This window comes from Neoarius graeffei, chromosome 20, assembly GCF_027579695.1.
Source record: "Neoarius graeffei isolate fNeoGra1 chromosome 20, fNeoGra1.pri, whole genome shotgun sequence".
NCBI classification, from domain to species: Eukaryota; Metazoa; Chordata; class Actinopteri; order Siluriformes; family Ariidae; genus Neoarius; species Neoarius graeffei.
In genome coordinates, this window is record NC_083588.1 from 32,596,153 (window position 1) to 32,617,015 (window position 20,863).

The window sequence follows — 20,863 nt, forward strand, 5'->3', positions numbered from 1 at the left end:
TTACCCTCCCCAGGAGTGGTTGACCAACAAAGATCACTCCAAGAGCAAGGCGTGTAATAGTTGGCAAGGTCACAAAGGACCGCACGGTAACTTCTAAGCAACTGAAGGCCTCTCTCACATTGGCTAATGTTAATGTTCATGAGTCCACCATCAGGAGAACACTGAACAACAATGGTGTGCATGGCAGGGTTGCAAGGAGAAATCCAGTGCTCTCCAAAAAGAACATTGCTGCTCATCTGGTTTGCTAAAGATCACATGGACTCATTCCATAAAGAATTCATTGTTCCATCAATGATGGTAAGCCGCCCTGACCCAGATGCAGCAAAACAGGCCCAAACCATGATACTCCCACCACCATGTTTCACAGATGGGATAAGGTTCTTATGCTGGAATGCAGTGTTTTCCTTTCTCCAAACATAACACTCCTCATTTAAACCAAAAAGTTCTAGTTTGGTCTCATCCATCCACAAAACATTTTTCCAATAGCCTTCTGGCTTAGAAGGCTATTGGAAAAATGTTTTGTGGATGGATGAGACCAAACTAGAACTTTTTGGTTTAAATGAGGAGTGTTATGTTTGGAGAAAGGAAAACACTGCATTCCAGCATAAGAACCTTATCCCATCTGTGAAACATGGTGGTGGGAGTATCATGGTTTGGGCCTGTTTTGCTGCATCTGGGTCAGGGCGGCTTACCATCATTGATGGAACAATGAATTCTGAATTATACCAGCAAATTCTAAAGGAAAATGTCAGGACATCTGTCCATGAACTGAATCTCAAGAAAAGGTGGGTCATGCAGCAAGACAACGACCCTAAGCAAGGCTGTACAGTGCGACCATTTTACTCGCATATGCGACTAAAAATAGATTGGTGCGAGTAGGAAAAACAGAATGGGAGCACACGTGCGAGAACCGATTTCAGCCATTTCATTCGCATTTTGCCCCTAAAATAATAGCAAACAAAGTGTGGTCTTATTTCTAGTTTTCATACCCTACCAATCAGAACTGTTGGAACACGATGACGATGCGATGACGCCTCGCATTTCTGTTGAGCGGCGGGAAAGCAAAGACTCTCAACGTTCTAACCTTTTCATCGTCTCAAGGGAAAGTGCTACATTTGTTCACTCAGCATCAGTATCGTAAATCTAAAAATGTTACAAAATCAAATATCGTCGTATTTTCAAAGAACTCGTGTGAGATCCGAGGAGGGAGAGGAGGATATCGTGAGAGAAGAAATGGATATGACAACAGTGAGGGATAGTAGTGCTACTACCGGCAGTGGTGTAAACAGTAAGGTTTACAAGTTTCAGGCTGACTGGATCAAGCTTTTTCCATGGCTAGTTTTTGAAAACGAGCTAATGTACTGCAAATACTGTAAAGGGCAGAAGCAAGCAGGGAATTCGGCATTTGTGACTGGAAACCAGCACTTTAAAAAAGACAGTCTCACGAAACACAACATATCTAAACGGCACATCGCCTGCAGAGACGGTTATTTAATTTGACAGAACAAAGGCTCGACGGTGGACGCAGCCCTGGTTAGACAGGTGAAGATTTCGGAGATGGAGGCAATGAGACAGCTCAAGATCAAAATGAACATTGCCTACTTCATCGCCAAGGAGGAAGAGCCGTTTGTGAGATTTGGGCCACTTATCACCCTGCACAAGAAGAATGGCATTGATGTGAACCCAACTTACGACAACCACGTGAGGTAATATTGTATTTTATAATGATCATTATTATGTAAGGGATAATGTATTGTCCAAGGGCGACTAGCCTATAGGAAAAAAAATTCCCGTCAGGACGAACAGCATCCCGACGCCGGAGAGAAATATTTTCCTATTGTCGCCCGCGGACTATACGTTATCCCCCTTACAATACGGCTAATTGTGAACATGAGAAAACATATACAAAAAGTTTATGATTAATTTTATTTGACGTTTCAGCCTTCAGTTTAATTATGAGGCAATGTCATGATCGTTTTCAACTTTTTCAATTCAAACGATGTTCGCATTAGTAGGCTACTTAATTTCCCCCACCTGCGTGCAAGGACTGGCCACATCTATGTTAACGATATGACGATAGACAGTTTGTGTAGGCTGACTGTTCTACTTACGAAGTGATACGCTGGCATGATTCTGCTGTGAAAATTCCCGTTACCATTGACAGCGGGCATTATACATTGTTGCCAGCTAGGGATACTCTGGGCCATGACCACCACGGGCCCAGTCAGGGTGAAGTGCACACAGCAGTGGTAGTCTGTTTTATTTTGTAGGTTATTGTGTGTCTTTTCTGACTGCCCATCCCTAGTAGGTATCAGCATTAAGTTGTCAGCAGTGTGTTTAATTCGATTTTTTGTATTTTTTATGAAGTTATATTAAGAATTATTACCATGCAGAATTTTGAATGTTAGTTTTTAGAGTTTATTTTAATATTCTTCGTATAATGATAGGGCTGCAACAAATGTTTGGAACAAATTGTCAGTCATGTTATGTGACTGCATGAACTACAAGCACTTTACGACAGTGTTCTTATTCATACAGATGTGCGGAAATGATTGGACAAATTGCTGATCTCTTGAAAGAGAGCCTAACTGCTCAACTGAGAACAGCAAAGTACCTTGCAGTCCTCATCGATGGAGACACTGACATATCAAACACTGAGTGCGAGATTGTCTATGTGCGTCTGGTGGAGGGTGGGAAACCAGTCACTCTACTGGTTGGCCAACAGGCTCTTGAACACTCCCATGCCATTGGTAAGTGGTCAATCCAGCAGCTAGAAAGAAACCTTCATTTTTGTACAGTTTCATAAATGCATAATTCACTCAATCTCTTGTTTGTTTTTCATGTTTTTGTGTTGTCCTTCAAGGTGTTCTGGATGCAACCAAGGCTGCATTCAGTGCAGTTTACCCCGAGGACAATGGGGGGTCATGGTTGGCGAAGCTCATCAGCTTTGGGGCAGATGGTGCCTCAGTGAATATGGGCCACCGTGGAGGAGTGATTGCTCTCCTCCAAAGAGAGGCAGGGGAGCATATTATCCCCATCCACTGCATGCCACACAGGTTTGTAACTGAAAAAATATGGTTATGATTATGTGGTAGCAGATATAATGTATACTAAACTAGGGTCATCACTATCATCCTTCAAGAAGTTAACAAAAACCTATCTATTCCATTGCCGGGACTCTTTTCCTGCATGATAATAATGTAATGAATGCACACACACATTTGTCAGCAATACAGACACACAAGCTACTTTTGTAACACAGAGGGGAAGAAAAAGGTTGTTTTTAACTATTTTTGCCTTCACAGACTAGAGTTGGCAATCCTGACCCTGCAGAAGAAGGAACCAATGGTGTGCCAGGTGTACGATCTCCTGCATCTCGTGTGGAAGACCTACCACTTCAGTGGAAAATCCAAGAGAGAGCTCCATCAACTAGGGCAAGAGCTTGGTGTGAAGGTCTGCACACCGTCTACCGTTAAGGGGACACGCTGGATTCCTCATGTCCACAGAGCCCTCAAAGTGTTCCTGCGATATGGAACAGATACTGACCTTGCCACAGGCCATGGCCAGTACTCCATTGTTCTGCAGCACATGGAGCACCTGGCTGTTGCAGGATCAGTGGAGATTCAAGGACGGGCAAAGCAGGTGAGTCCTAGACAGTACATGAAACTAAAAAATTGATTTCAGACTTTAATGCTTGGCAGATTAGGGAGTGGCTAGGAATACATAGGGCCTACTTGTATTGATCTACTCACTACCACATAGGTAAAGAGAGGGATGGAGAGTGCACTTTTTTGTGTATTCTGCCATTTTCTCGCTGACGTCTTCGAGGAGCTGTCTTCATTTAGCCTGACCCTGCAGAGAAAAGACCTGATCCTCCCCCAAGCAATGTCAGAGCTGAAGAAGACTGTGACCAGACTGGAAGCATTTAAGTCCAGGGCAAAGTCAGGAGGCATGCTCGAGAAGATCCAGGCCATGCTTGCTCAGCATGGAGAGGAAGATGAGTGTAGATTCCAGGTGTGTTACTAGGATGAGTTTGTTGGGATTTTAGGGAAATATGTTTAGAGCAGAACTTACATTACACTTCAGCATATTGGTTACAGTCCCTGCATCTGGCCATGGCTGCAGAAGTGTTTGAATCAGTCACTATATTATTATTAGTGTACTGTAGGTTTTGGATTTTAACATTTTGGAAACATGCTGTCTTAAAACAATTTTGTGTGTGATTGTCTCGCTCAAAGGGAATATCATTGAAGGGGAATCTCACAGGTCTTGCTGACTTCACCCACCCCCAGCTGAAGAAGCATGTGGAATCAGCCATCAATATCTGCGTGTCTGAACTGAAAGACCGGTTTGGTGGGCTTTTGGACGATGGGGCTGATGTCAGGACCCCAGTACAGGCCTTCAAAGTCTTCAACCATGACACATGGCCTGATGACCATGCCAGCCTTCTGACGTTTGGTGATGAAGACGTGGCAGAATTGGTGGCGCATTTCAGAGAGCCTCTCAGCAGGTAAGAATATATTTTGCACTGCTGTACTATAATGCAATCAATTATGTTTTTGGTATTTGCTAATTTGCTAATCTCCATAGATCAGGGTGTGACCTGGCAGCTGTTCAGAATGAGTGGCAGGGACTGAAGATCTTGGTCAGTCAACACTTCAAAGACAAGCACTACAGTGGCCTGTGGGAGACCATGCTTACCAAGGAGCCATACAGAGAGGATTATAAGGTAAGCAAACACTGTTGAGCATTTATATGCTGCAGTGCCCTCCTATTATTGATGGTTATAGATGAGATAAGTAAGGCCTATCTTGATCCCCCTAGAACATACTGGAGTTGGTGCACATGATGCTGGTGCTGCCCATTTCAGCTGCCCAGTGTGAGAGGGGTTTCTCCGCACAAAACCGAATTAAGAACAGCAAACGAAGCTGCCTAGCAGTGAGCACAACTGAGGACCTCATGAGAATCAGCCTGGAGGGACCATCTCTGGAAGACTTTGATCCAAGCCCTGCTGTGGACCGCTGGATGGACTCAGCAAAGCGTAGCAGGCGGCCAGATTACAAAATATGGGAACGGGACATTGTGTGTGTGTGAGGGTTCGGGAGGTTATGGGTCAATGATTTGTCTGAATGAATTGAATTGAAATGAATGGTTACACTTATTACATCTTCCCCATTTAATTCTGTAAGTGTAAAAAAGTGATGTTTTAATAATAATAAAAATGGCATTTAAGAAATTCGTAGTGCTCCTAAATTTTTTTCTGTGCTCCAATTTTTTTTCATTTAGGAGCAAAAGTGCTCCTTGTGAAAAACCTAAGCATACAGGGCTGACCCTAAGCACACAAGTCATTCTACCAAAAATGGTTAAAGAAGAATAAAGGTAATGTTTTGGAATGGCCAAGTCAAAGTCCTGACCTTAATCCAATGGAAATGTTGTGGAAGGACCTGAAGCGAGCAGTTCATGTGAGGAAACCCACCAACATCCCAGAGTTGAAGCTGTTCTGTACAGAGGAATGGGCTAAAATTCCTCCAAGCCGGTGTGCAGGACTGATCAACAGTTACCAGAAATGTGTAGTTGCAATTATTGCTGTACAAGGGGGTCACACCAGATATTGAAAGCAAAGGTTCACATACTTTTGCCACTCACAGATATGTAATATTGGATCATTTTCCTCAATAAATAAATGACCAAGTATAATATTTTTGTCTCATTTGTTTAACTGGGTTCTCTGTATCTACTTTTAGGCCTTGTGTGAAAATCTGATGATGTTTTAGGTCATATTTATGCAGAAATATAGAAAATTCTAAAGGGTTCACAAACTTTCAAGCACCACTGTAGTTTACACTAGGCTATTTATGAGGTCTTAGCCAGGACATACTTAATGTAAACATGTGTAGCTTACCTTTGATTATTTGGGAGGCTTTCGTTTTCCCTATGGAAAATTTCTTTGCGATGGAAGAGTCTGGGAACATTCCAGCCACACACTTGTTGAAATCATCAAAGAAAGAGAGGCTAATGTTTTTCTTAGCTATTAGCATCGCCATCTTCACCTCAGACCTAATCAGTGTTGCCAGATACTGCTGACGTTTTCCAGCCCAAAATATGTTCAAAATCTGCCAAAATGCACTTGAAACCGCCCAACTTGGGCGGGAAACCGCCCAATCTGGCAACACTGGACTTAATCACTTGTTCAGCCTTGCCTCCGGACGTAGTTATGTAATTACTGATGCCTGAGAGGGCGGGGGACGTGAATTCATGGCCCGACTTCCTGCTGTAAACTCCTGTCAGAGGCACGTCATGAATTCTGGACCTACCGACTTTTTTATATTGTGAAAATAAGGGACGTTTATATAATGTGAAAATACGGGATATTTTCGGGAAAATAAAAAAACGGGAAGACAGTGGGAAATAAGTCAAAATAAGGGATTTCCCGGGAAAAACGGGAGGGTTGACAGGTATGCTTTAAACATGAGCTAATTTTATCCCTAATCTATCCCCAATGAGCAAGCCTGTGGCGACGGTGGCAAGGAAAAACTCCCTCAGACGACATGAGGAAGAAACCTCGAGATGAACCAGACTCAAAAGGGAACCCATCCTCATTTGGGTGACAACAGACAACATGATTATAACATTAACAGTTTTAACATGAAGTCAGTTTCGTTGATGTTATAACTCTTCATTGATGGAAACTTGAGTGCAAAACTGTTCATGACAACTGCAGTCCTAAAGTTAGTAAGTCTACTGTAGTCCTCAGCCATAAAAGCATTACTGTATGTGTCCAGAGCATCTTCCAAGTGTGACTTTCAACTGTCCATATGGGACCGTCCTCCACAGGAGTGATGTGATGAGACTCTGACCAGACATAGGGCATCAGGATGGATCAGGTAGGTCCGGGGAGCAGAAGACATCAGCATCTCGATCTCAGGATTGACATGTAACTCAGAGGGACAATCGGGCGGGGGGGGGGAACGACACAGGTTGTTAGGTATGAGTGAGCAAGCAAGTGGGGGACTGACAGCATCCATACATCTCAGTTTACCAAAACACTCTATGTCTGAGGACCCTCCAGATCTACTTCTTTACCTCATAAACACTATTAACAAAAGGCTTGAATAAACAGACATGTTTTCAGCCTAGACTTAAACACTGAGACTGTGTCTGAGTCCCGAACACTACTTGGAAGGCTGTTGCATAATTGTGGGGCTTTGTAAGCAAAGGCTCTGCCTCCTGACGTAGCCTTCACTATACAAGGTACCAGTAGATAGCCTGCACCTTTTGATCTAAGTAGGCATGACAGGTCATAAAGGACCAGAAGTTCGCTCAGGTACTGTGGCACGAGACCATTCAGTGCTTTAAAGGTCAATAGTAGTATTTGATAATCAATATGAAATTTGATTGGGAGCCAGTGCAGTGTGGATAAGGTGATGTGATCATATTTTCTAGTTCTAGTTAGGACTCTTACTGCTGCATTTTGAACTAACTGGAGCTTGTTTATGCACTTATTGGAACATCCAGACAGTTAGGCATTACAGTAATCCAACCTGGAGGTAACAAAAGCATGAACTAGTTTTTCTGCGTCATGTAGTGACATTAAATTTCTTATCTTGCTCCAGCTTGCCTGCAACCCTGTAGAACAGGATAAAGTGGCTAGAAATAATGAGATGAGATGAGATAAGATGAGATGAGATGAGATGAGATAATGAGATGAGATCTTAGCAATATTTCTGAGATGAAAGAAAGCTATTGGGTAATGTTATTGATATGTGTTTCAAATGAAAGACTGGGGTCAATAATCACCCGAGGTCTTTTACTGCTGCACGTGAAGAAACAAAAAGGCCATCCAGAGTTACGATGTAATCAGAAAACCTACTTCTAGCTGCATGTGGTCCTAGTACAAGTACTTCAGTCTTGTCAGAGTTAAGCAGAAAGAAGTTAATGAGCATCCAGTGTCTAATGTCCTTTACACATTCCTCAATTCTATAAAGCTGGTGTCTCTCATCAGGTTTTGCAGAAACATACAACTGTGTGTCATCAGCATAACAGTGGAAACTAATACAATGTTTACGAATAATATCACCCAGAGGTAACATATATAAAGAAAAAAGCAGTGGACCCAAGACAGAACCTTGTGGAACACCAAACTTTACCTCAGTATGTCTAGAAAAATCACCATTTACATCAACATACTGATAGTCTCATCTCATTATCTCTAGCCGCTTTATCCTTCTACAGGGTCGCAGGCAAGCTGGAGCCTATCCCAGCTGACTACGGGCGAAAGGCGGGGTACACCCTGGACAAGTCACCAGGTCATCACAGGGCTGACACATAGACACAGACAACCATTCACACTTACATTCACACCTACGGTCAATTTAGAGTCACCAGTTAACCTAACCTGCGCATGTCTTTGGACTGTGGGGGAAACCGGAGCACCCGGAGGAAACCCACGTGGACACGGGGAGAACATGCAAACTCCACACAGAAAGGCCCTCGCCAGCCCCGGGGCTCGAACCCAGGACCTTCTTGCTGTGAGGCGACAGCGCTAACCACTACACCACCGTGCCGCCCCCATACTGATAGTGATCAGTTAAATAAGAGATGAGCTAGGAGAGGGTCGTTCCTTTAACTCCCACAACATTTTCTAGTCTATCCAGAAAAATGGAATGATCAGTGGTATCAAAGGTTGCACTAAGGTCAAACAACATAAATAGCAAGACACAGCCGTGATCAGACGCCAACAGTAGGTCGTTTACTACTTTAACCAGTGCTGTCTCTGTGCTATGATGAGGTCTAAATCCTGACTGATACATTTCGTGGGTGTTATTCCTATGTAAAATATGAGCATAACTGCTGTGCGACAGCTTTTTCAACCATTCGAAATAAATGGACTAGACTAAAGAAATCACTTTCAGACATGTTTATGCTGATTACTGAGGGAAAGTGCGTTCCTATTTTAAAATATACTCCAGGTTGTCCCCGTTTTCTCACCTTCTTCGGCCAGTGGTCCCATGTGTGACGTGGATGTGACGCACTTCCGAGTTGTTACAGGAAGTTGTCGAAAAGAGTATTGAGACCACTGAGCTCTAGCGCCTGGCCTTTTCCGGGAAATAAGAGTTTCAGTCATGGCGACAGCGTGTGTATGTCAGCCTCAGTTCAGAGGTTTCAGTTTCGAAAACTGTAAGAAGTAAGAGTAGAAGAGTAGAATAATATAAAGTACAGACACATGGTATATTTTACTTCTGGGATTTTTAATTTGTTCACTTTTTGATTACGCTTCATTTTTGTGGCTACTGCCTCATAGAGTATATATATACAGTGGTGCTTGAAAGTTTGTGAACCCTTTAGAATTTTCTATATTTCTGCATAAATATGACCGAAAACATCATCAGATTTTCACACAAGTCCTAAAAGTAGATAAAGAGAACCCAGTTAAACAAATGAGACAAAAATAATATACTTGGTCATTTATTATTGAGGAAAATGATCCAATATTACATATCTGTGAGTGGCAAAAGTAAGTGAACCTTTACTTTCAGTATCTGTTGTAGTAGTAATGGTTTTTATTAAGAATACAACTTCATATCACCACAGTCACAGCCCTAGGGCTGAATTGATGTTGTGACATTACAAAATACAATTGTTAACATTAAAAATAACATAAAAGATCAATATTCAGACTTATACTCTTAATTAAAACATAGAAAGAACATTTGAACAGTTAAGTGTTGATTAAACGAACCATGTGCGGGATGGCACTAGTTCTGTAACGTTCAGTTTGACACTTAAGAATGTCCAGATTGCTAGCAGAACGGGTTTGACAGCAGCTAATGTTCACTCTTGTAGGCGGTAGAAGATGGCGATACTGTTCAGACACTAAGAGTGATTTAGCAAACTTTAAAGTCAGAGTCGAACGTCTGGAGTGAAGAGATGGCAAACCAAGGTATGCGCAAGCTTCGGCGTAGCAGGTGTAATCATGTCCCATTATGATACATACCGCCCTATGCTGGATTTTTTCAATCTCATTGTTCAACAATGTTGTCAAACCTGGGTGCCAGACAGGGGCTGTGTACTCAGTAACATGTCGTATGTAAGAAGTATACACAGTAACAAGATCATCCTTTGAAATGTGAAAATGGTTTAGTTTATGGAAAAGAAATAACCGCTGACTTGCTTTGTTATACAGTGGTGCTTGAAAGTTTGTGAACCCTTTAGAATTTTCTATATTTCTGCATAAATATGACCTAAAACATCATCAGATTTTCACACAAGTCCTAAAAGTAGATACAGAGAACCCAGTTAAACAAATGAGACAAAAATATTATACTTGGTCATTTATTTATTGAGGAAAATGATCCAATATTACATATCTGTGAGTGGCAAAAGTATGTGAACCTTTGCTTTCAATATCTGGTGTGACCCCCTTGTACAGCAATAATTGCAACTACACATTTCTGGTAACTGTTGATCAGTCCTGCACACCGGCTTGGAGAAATTTTAGCCCATTCCTCCATACAGAACAGCTTCAACTCTGGGATGTTGGTGGGTTTCCTCACATGAACTGCTCGCTTCAGGTCCTTCCACAACATTTCCATTGGATTAAGGTCAGGACTTTGACTTGGCCATTCCAAAACATTACCTTTATTCTTCTTTAACCATTTTTGGTAGAAGGACTTGTGTGCTTAGGGTCATTGTCTTGCTGCATGACCCACCTTTTCTTGAGATTCAGTTCATGGACAGATGTCCTGACATTTTCCTTTAGAATTTGCTGGTATAATTCAGAATTCATTGTTCCATCAATGATGGTAAGCCGCCCTGACCCAGATGCAGCAAAACAGGCCCAAACCATGATACTCCCACAACCATGTTTCACAGATGGGATAAGGTTGTTATGCTGGAATGCAGTATTTTCCTTTCTCCAAACATAACACTCCTCATTTAAACCAAAAAGTTCTAGTTTGGTCTCATCCATCCACAAAACATTTTTCCAATAGCCTTCTGGCTTGTCCATGTGATCTTTAGCAAACCAGATGAGCAGCAATGTTCTTTTTGGAGAGCACTGGATTTCTCCTTGCAACCCTGCCATGCACACCATTGTTGTTCAGTGTTCTCCTGATGGTGGACTCATGAACATTAACATTAGCCAATGTGAGAGAGGCCTTCAGTTGCTTAGAAGTTACCCTGGGGTCCTTTGTGACCTTGCCAACTATTGCACGCCTTGCTCTTGGAGTGATCTTTGTTGGTCAACCACTCCTGGGGAGGGTAACAATGGTCTTGAATTTCCTCCATTTGTACACACTCTGTCTGATTGTGAATTGGTGGAGTCCAAACTCTTTAGAGATGGTTTTGTAACCTTTTCCAGCCTGATGAGCATCAACAACGCTTTTTCTGAGGTCCTCAGAAATCTCTTTTGTTCGTGCCATGATACACTTCCCCAAACATGTGTTGTGAAGATCAGACTTTGATAGATCTCTGTTCTTTAAATAAAACAAGAATGCCCACTCACACCTGATTGTCATCCCATTGATTGAAAACACCTGACTCTAATTTCACCTTCAAATTAACTGCTAATCCTAGAGGTTCACATACTTTTGCCACTCACAGATATGTAATATTGGATCATTTTTCTCAATAAATAAATGACCAAGTATAACATTTTTATCTCATTTGTTTAACTGGGTTCTCTTTATCTACTTTTAGGACTTGTGTGAAAATCTGATGATGTTTTAGGTCATATTTATGCAGAAATATAGAAAATTCTAAAGGGTTCACAAACTTTCAAGCGCCACTGTAGATGTAGTTGACGTGCATTCCATTTTAAGTCCGACTGCAAGTAAACTCCTAGGATCATCATGACTCCCACTCGTTCCAGAACTATATCATTTATCTTGAGCGAGGGGGTAGGATACAGAGACCTGCTGAACTGGACATGAAGGACCTTACATTTACACGGGTGAAGGACCATGTGGTTTTCCTGAGACCATGTATTCAAATCTGTCAAATCTTGTTGGATACTCGAAGGTTGTGATAAGGAGTTTCTGATTTCCAAGAAGTTCAAATCATCAACAAACTTCCACCTCTTGGAAGAAGCTTGGCATGCTGCACCATTTATATAAGCTATAAAGATGAGTGGACCGAGGAGTGTTCCCTGCGGAAGGCCACATGTTACTGAAACACTGTCAGAAAGGACTCCATGATAAGGGACCACCTGTTGTCTGTTCGTGAGGGAATCAGTGATCCATCTGACTAAAGATGGCTGTAATCCAAGCTCGATCAGTCGGCAAATAGCTATGTTGTGTCTCACACGGTCGAAGCCTTTACTGTAGTCTGTTGACACCAAAGAGCTCAGGGTACCAGATTTATCGGAGGCCTTAAATAAATCGTTTGTTAGATCCAAAAGGCAATGATTTGTGGATCGGCCCTTTAAATAGCCGAATTGCTGGGGGTCGATTTCAGATTTAACGTCCGACACAACCCACTGAGTGATGAAACTTTCGGCAACTTTACCTAACAAAGAAGTAAATGATATGGGGCGCAGTTCATTGACCGAAGGTGGTTTCGTTTTTGGCACAAGTACCACAACAGCGCATTTCCACTCTTTGGGTACAATACCCTGTTGAAGGAAAGCATTCAAGATATCAGCAAGGGGCATACTCAGTTCATATGCAAATTCTTTTATCAGTTTGCCTGATATCCTATCAGGCCCTGCGGCTTTACTAGTTTTCACTCTCAGAAGTTTATTGTACACATCTCATGGCTCTACCGATGGTGCTGGGAGTGAAGGCAGATACCTGTAAGAAGGCAGCAGTGATGGATCAATCGGTGGCAAGGACTGGATTATGGTGGCTAGTGTTTTATTGATTTCATTGGCTATTCTTCAATAATCATTACTGTTCAGACCTTCAATATGGATGACCGGTTCAGAGTGATTCATATTGAACAAAGACTTGATTTCTCTGTGCCACTGGACCACATTTTCCTTCTTCAGTGATTTTATTTTTTCATTGTAGTGAGCCTTTTTCAAATCCCTGATTTTTTGTTGCACCTTATTTTTCAGACGCTTCCAGGTGACAACATCATTTCTCACAAAGGCCTGTTGACGTGCATACATCAGAGATTTAACAGCAGGTGTCATCCATGGTTTATCTAAATGGTGCAAATGTATACATTTCATAGGGAAAAACTGGTTAATTTTGGCCTGTAGGATATTATGCATTGCCTCAGATTTTTCCTTTACAGAAATGGCCGTTAAAACTTCATACCACTGATGGGAGGTTATCCACTGACCGAATGAGTGCAGACTCGAATCACGAATGGGTCTGCAAACTCGTTTTACAGTCTTGTTGGTCAAAGAACTCTTTTTCGGCTGCATCAACATGACGTTATGGTCGCTGCTGGTGAGTGGGTCCTCCACAGTAGGGGTTAAGTAGTATGGATATAAATTAGTAATGAAGAGATCAAGCATTGCTTGTCCCCTTGTAGGTTGATTGATGACTTCTTGTAAGTCATGACTCCTACACAGTCTATTTACTTCGACACGATTAAAATCTCCCCCAACAAGCACACCCGTATCTTGGTACTTCACTCGTAATGAGTCAACGGCTTCGACCAAGTGGTCAAGAAGTGGCTCAGCATGTTGAGAGTTCGGTGAGGAATAAAGAGCACAAACTGCCAGACATGAGACACTTTGTGGGAGGCGATGTGGACGAATTTTCACCCACATACACTCAAGGTCGTCAGGCACGGGGATGTCAAGGACACTTGATGGAATATCATTTCTGATGTACACGGCTACGCTGCCACCAGACCGCCCCACACGTGGACAGGAGAAAGTCGTATAACCCTGTACATCAGTAGCGTCTGCTGGTGAAGATTCACTGAACCAAGTCTCTGAAACGATGGCAACGTCAGTTTGCGAATCAGATAGATGACACTCAAACTTGTCCAATTCATTGCCCAAAGATCGGGCATTACACAGAAATATTGATGGTAAATTAAATATTTTTGTCTCTTTCAACTTGGACTGTGAGAGTTAAGATGTTAATAGAGGGTAAACACAGCTGTGAGGCTCCTTGTTTACCTTTTTGACAGTCACCAAATTTGCACTTGAAGATCGTACAGACAACTCAGGTTTTGCACGAAAATTAATCAAGTTATTTGTCTTACCGATAACCGTCTGATTTGTTCAAAGATAGTTCCTGCCTGCTTTCCTTCCTCTTGGTCTACAGTAGTCTCTAAGAATGCCATTGTTATGTAGCAGATCCTTCAATTGCGGAATTGGTGGGGAACAATTGTTTTTGAGGCGCCTCATAAAGTCCATGGAGTATGCAAGGATTGTTCTTGAAGCCATTGTTGTTCTCTGCCGAGGGACGCCAGAAAAAAATTCCTGTTTGTTACTTGCACCTTCACATATGGCAGAAAAAAAGCCCTCTCAGTCTGGTCCAGATGACTTTACACACGGTTACACTTGCACATGCAGTCAATACACTCTAAAACGGACGTTAAAATCACAAAAAGTGAGAAAACAATCAGGAGCAGTCATTGGGCATGGCAGCCCCTAAAAGCGCCACCTAGTGCTTACTTGTGCAGCAAGTGCGGCCACCTAGTGCAGCAATAACTGCAACTAAACATTTCCGGTAACTGTTGATCAGTCCTACACACCGGCTTGGAGGAATTTTAGCCCATTCCTCCGTACAGAACAGCTTCAACTCTGGGATGTTGGTGGGTTTCCTCACATGAACTGCTTGCTTCAGGTCCTTCCACAACATTTTGATTGGATTAAGGTCAGGACTTTGACTTGGCCATTCCAAAACATTAACATTATTCTTCTTTAACCATTCTTTGGTAGAACGACTTGTGTGCTTAGGGTTGTTGTCTTGCTGCATGACCCACCTTCTCTTGAGATTCAGTTCATGGACAGATGTCCTGACATTTTCCTTTAGAATTCACTGGTATAATTCAGAATTCATTGTTCCATCAACGATGGCAAGCCATCCTGGCCCAGATGCAGCAAAACAGGCCCAAACCATGACATTACCACCACCATGTTTCACAGATGGGATAAGGTTCTTATGCAGGAATGAAGTGTTTTCCTTTCTCCAAACATAATGCTTCTCATTTAAACCCAAAAGTTATATTTTGGTCTCATCCATCCACAAAACATTTTTCCAATAGCCTTCTGGCTTGTCCACATGATCTTTAGCAAACTGCAGATGAGCAACAATGTTCTTTTTGGAGAGCAGTGGCTTTCTCCTTGCAACCCTGCGATGCACACCATTGTTGTTCAGTGCTCTCCTGATGGTGGACTCAAGAACATTAACATTAGCCAATGTGAGAGAGGCCTTCAGTTGCTTAGAAGTTACTCTGGGGTCCTTTGTTATCTCGTCGACTATTACACGTCTTGCTTTTGAAGTGATTTTTGTTGGTCGACCACTCCTGGGGAGGGTAACAATGGTCTTGAATTTCCTCCATTTGTACACAATCTGTCTGAATGTGGATTGGTGGAGTCCAAACTCTTTAGAGATGGTTTTATAACTTTTTCCAGCCTGATGAGCATCAACAACACTTTTTCTGAGGTGCTCAGAAATCTCCTTTGTTTGTGCCATGATACACTTCCACAAACATGTGTTGTGAAGATCAGACATTGATAGAGCCCTGTTCTTTAAATAAAATAGGGTGCCCACTCACACCTGCTTGTCATCCCATTGATTGAAAACACCTGACTCTAATTTCACCTTCAAATTAACTGCTAATTCTAGAGGTTCACATACTTTTGCCACTCACAGATATGTAATATTGGATCATTTTTCTCGATAAATAAATGACCAAGTATAATATTTTTGTCTCATTTGTTTAACTGGGTTGTCTTTATCTGCTTTTAGGACTTGTGTGAAAATTTGATGATGTTTTAGGTCATATTTATGCAGAAATATAGAAAATTCTAAAGGGTTCACAAACTTTCAAGCACCACTGTATATACTGTATACACACACACACACATATATATATATATATATATATATATATATATATATAAAATCCAGGGTGGCACGGTGGTGTAGTGGTTAGCGCTGTCGCCTCACAGCAAGAAGGTCCTGGGTTCGAGCCCCGGGGCCGGCGAGGGCCTTTCTGTGTGGAGTTTGCATGTTCTCCCCGTGTCCGCGTGGGTTTCCTCCGGGTGCTCCGGTTTCCCCCACAGTCCAAAGACATGCAGGTTAGGTTAACTGGTGACTCTAAATTGACCGTAGGTGTGAATGTGAGTGTGAATGGTTGTCTGTGTCTATGTGTCAGCCCTGTGATGACCTGGCGACTTGTCCAGGGTGTACCCTGCCTTTCGCCCGTAGTCAGCTGGGATAGGCTCCAGCTTGCCTGCGACCCTGTAGAAGGATAAAGTGGCTAGAGATAATGAGATGAGATGAGAATGAGATGAGATATATAATCCATCCATCCTCTGTAGCTGCTTATCCTGTTCTACAGGGTCGCAGGCAAACTGGAGCTGACTGTGGGTGAGAGGCGGGGTACACCCTGGACAAGTTGCCAGGTTATCGCAGGGCTGACACAGAGACAAACAACCATTCACACCTCCTGTCAATTTAGAGCCACCAATTAACCTAACCTGCATGTTTTCGGACTGTGGGGGAAACCGGAGCACCCGGAGGAAACACACACAGACACAGGGAGAACCTGCAAACTCTACACAGAAAGGCCCTCGCCAGCTGCTGTGCTCGAACCCAGGACCTTCTTGCTGTGAGGTGACAGTGCTAACCACTACACCACCGTGCTGCCCTTTATCTCATCTCATCATCTCATCTCATTACGCTCCCTCCAGTGGGTTATGGGCGAGGCCATGACTACTAATTTTCGAAGTGGCGTAAGTTCGTAGGGCTTTTTCTGATTCGCTCGTTTTTCCGTCTATTTTCTTTCATAGGCTAATACAGGGAATGGGGGTAGAAGAACATTTTCACGTGCAGCATACATATGCAACTCGGAGTGACCTATGGTATTTCAAAAAGAGCAAGTATTAAACGGTTTGTCGTGGAATGACACCTTTAAGGAGAAACTAAAAGTACAGGGTGTTTTCAAAAAATGAGATCTCATCTCATTATGTCTAGCCGCTTTATCCTGTACTACAGGGTCGCAGGCAAGCTGGAGCTTATCCCAGCTGACTACGGGCGAAAGGCGGGGTACACCCTGGACAAGTCACCAGGTCATCACAGGGCTGACCCTTTTTTTTGTATACTGTATGGACATGGTACCAGAAAACAATTTTATTTATAAGCAGTAGCCACATGCCCCCATAGGATACTTTTTTTTAATTAACTCTGTAATGGGCAACTGAACTTTGACGACATAGAGTCATCCAGCAGCCTAGCAAGCATACAGTCTATCAGCTCCTTTTGAGTTGTTTAAGACATACCTTTGTTCCACTGTGTTTGAGACAGCAGGGCTCAAACAGGAAACCTATTGCTATTCATAAGGTAATATCATTAACAAGGTTTGCCATGTTTCAGCAAAATTCATCTAATATCATTATCTCTAGCCGCTTTATCCTGTTCCACAGGGTCACAGGCAAGTTGGAGCCTATCCCAGCTGACTACGGGTGAAAGGCGGGGTACACCCTGGACAAGTCGCCAGGTCATCACAGGGCTGACACATAGACACAGACAACCATTCACACTCACACCTACGGTCAATTTAGAGTCACCAGTTAACCTAACCTCCGGTTTCAGCAAAATTTCCAGCCCAAATCAATCTCAAAAAGAACACAAAAGATGATGAGGCCCCCCCCCCCCCAAAAAAAAAGGTTATTGGAAAAGGGAGATACAGCTTTATTGTTTTTCTCATCCTTTGTATTAGAAACTTGAAGGGCACTCAGTAGAATGCATACCTCCGTCAAGCCACAGATTCAAATTTGCATCAAAATCTAATGAATTGTTCCTTGGCCCATGGAAAATTTCATTAAAATTTGTTCACTACTTTTTGAGATATGTTGGGAACAGACAAACAAATGGAGATGAAAACATAACCTCCTCCAACAAAGTTGGCAGAGGTAACAATATCACCATGATGCATTTGCATTTCTGATGTACAGACATTACCCACTCCATAATCGCCCTTTTCCCTCTCCTAATCTTTGCAGTATAACTTACAATAGAAATGAATCCATCATAAACATACTACTCTTTACGTTTGTTTCTGAAAATTTATTAGATTTAATTCTAATTATTTGCATTAAGATTTTGGCAGCTGTACAGTATTTTTAAACTAGCTCAATTTGACATGAAAACTGCCAACCTGGTAATCCTGTCTGCTTCTCCTCCATGGAACATGTTCAAAGATGGCCCTTACAGAAAAAAAACACATGAATTTCCCATGTATTTCACATGTGATCACATGTTACCACATGTGGTAACATGTGGAATACATGGTATCAGATTTTGTAACGTGTTACCATGTAGAGCACATGTAGAAAACATGTTACCACATGTGTAAAACATTCCCACATGTGATTCACATAAAATTGGGCCAAAACCACATTTCCCATGTGCAAATAACATGTTTCCCATGTGCAAAACACATTTTCCACATATTTCACATGTGAGAAATCACATGTGAAGTTCATGTGTTTTTTCTGTAAGGGGGAGCATGGAGCAGTGTGGTTCCTGCCCTAATAGTCCTCTAGTAACTCTATTGCAGCTATCCATTTTTGACCATTAGGTGCAATAATAACACTGTAGAAGCTAAGTGGGGCAGGGAGTTCACCACCTCACTATTGTGCAACCTCTAGGCAAGCAAATCAATGGAACATTAGTTTTATCTGCCAAATGACATGTTTTTTAAATAGTTGATCACTCAAAAGAGGTAATTTCAATGGAATTTATGAAGTAAGGAGTTATGAATGAGGACTTGACTTTGTGAAGATTAACATTTGTTGAACAGCTGATATATAAGGAGCCCCTATGGAAGAACCACCACTGCTGCAGTGGGACTGTTAGGGTTTTGCTGGGAGTCAAACCCAGGTCGCTGGTGTGATAATCCAGCAAACCCCCACTAGGCCGCCAGGGGGGATGACTCAAGTGCAGAGGCGTGAGGTGTAGGTAGAGTATCAAAAAACAGTTTATTTACAATATATACAATCCGATGGAAAAAACAAAAAGAAAATCCAAAAGCTCAGATGACCAAAAATAAAAATATCCAAAGGTTCAAAGTCCCAAAAACAAAAGGAAAGGCAAAAATGCAGAACGCTCAGAAGATCAAAAATACTAAGTCCAAAGAAAGCAAAAACATCAAAAACACAAGGGCACAGGCAAGATACGTGGGACAGAGGAAACTAGTACTAGACAACATAGCATAAAGACTCCGTGACTAGGGGAACAAACAGAGGGGTATTTATACACAAACTCATTAAGGAACAGGGCGGGGCAGGAAACAGGCAATCAAGACAAACACAAAACACAGTGGCGGCCTCTAGAGGCCAAAACAACCATGACAAGATAAACATAACAGCGGCCTCTAGATGCCAAAACAGTCCCAGTCCTAACAGGACCCCCCCCCCCCAGGAGCGTCTCCTGACGTTCCCAGGGCGATCCGGATGGGCCGAATGGAAGTCCCGGCACAGTCCTTGATCTAAAATGTCCCGGGCGGGGACCCAACAGCGTTCCTCAGGGCCATAGCCCTCCCAATCTACCAGGTATTGAAGCCTGCCGCGGACCCGGCGGGAGTCAAGCAGGCGATGCACGGTGAACACAGTCTGACCCTGGAAGATGCGGGGGGGTGGGGGATTCCTAGGGGCAGGGGCATACGTGGACGTCAGTACGGGCCGCAACAGGGAAACATGGAATGTGGGGTTGATCCTCAGAGTCTGGGGCAACTGGAGCCGGTAGGCGACAGGGTTCACCCTGCGCACCACCTTGAAGGGGCCAATGTAGCGAGGAGCAAGCTTGCGGTTCTCCACCCGCAGTGGAAGGTCCTTGGTGGACAGCCAAACCCGCTGCCCAGGGCGGAAAGCGTGGGCAGGTCTTCTATGGCGGTTGGCCTGAGTCTGGTTGGTTCTGGAGGTCTGGATGAGGGTCTTCCTGACCTTGCTCCAGGTCTTGCGACACCATCTCACATATTGGTTGACCGAGGGCACCCCCGCGTCCTCCTCCTGGTCCGGGAACAGAGGTGGCTGGAACCCAAATTGGCACTGGAATGGTGACAGCTTGGTGGCCAATGACTGCAGGGTGTTGTGGGCGTACTCTGCCCATGGCAGCCAGGTGCTCCACGATGTCGGGTTATCCATAGCCAGGCCTCGCAGGGTGGTTTCCAGGTCCTGGTTGAGCCTCTCCGTCTGGCCATTGGACTGTGGGTGGAACCCAGAGGAGAGGCTGGCAGTGGCTCCGATGACCTTGCAAAACCCGTGCCACACTCGGGAGGAGAACTGGGGCCCCCGGTCAGAAACGATGTCCTGTGGGAGACCAAAAACTCGGAAGACATGAGTGAACATGAGTTTGGCAGTTTCCAGGGCAGAAGGGAGCTTGCACAGTGGTATGAAGTGGCAGGCCTTAGAGAATCTGTCTACTATGACCAAAATGACAGTATTACCTTGTGACTCAGGGAGACCCGTGATGAAGTCGACTGCCACATGGGACCAGGGATGCCAGGGAATGGTCAGAGGATGCAGGAGACCCTGGGGATGCTGTCGTGGGTTCTTGCTTCTGGTGCACACTTCGCAGGAAAGGACAAATGACCTCACTTCCTTCTCCATGCTAGGCCACCAGAAGCATCTTCTCAAAAAGTCCAGGGTCCTTCGAGCTGCCGGGTGGGCAGTGAGAGGGGACGAGTGACCCCACTGGAGAACCTTGGCCCGGGCTTGATGTGGGACGTA

At 43.4% G+C, this 20,863-nt stretch overlaps 1 protein-coding gene across 1 annotated transcript; it reads left to right on the plus strand.

The window, feature by feature from the left end:
- The first annotated feature begins 3,588 nt into the window (after positions 1 to 3,588).
- On the plus strand, positions 3,589 to 5,094 carry LOC132869039 (uncharacterized). The gene is made up of 5 exons (XM_060902395.1): positions 3,589 to 3,642; positions 3,829 to 4,014; positions 4,239 to 4,510; positions 4,591 to 4,729; positions 4,825 to 5,094. The coding sequence occupies exons 1-5, from the start codon at positions 3,589 to 3,591 to the stop codon at positions 5,092 to 5,094; spliced, it is 921 nt and encodes a 306-aa protein (XP_060758378.1).
- The last annotated feature ends 15,769 nt before the right edge of the window (positions 5,095 to 20,863 follow it).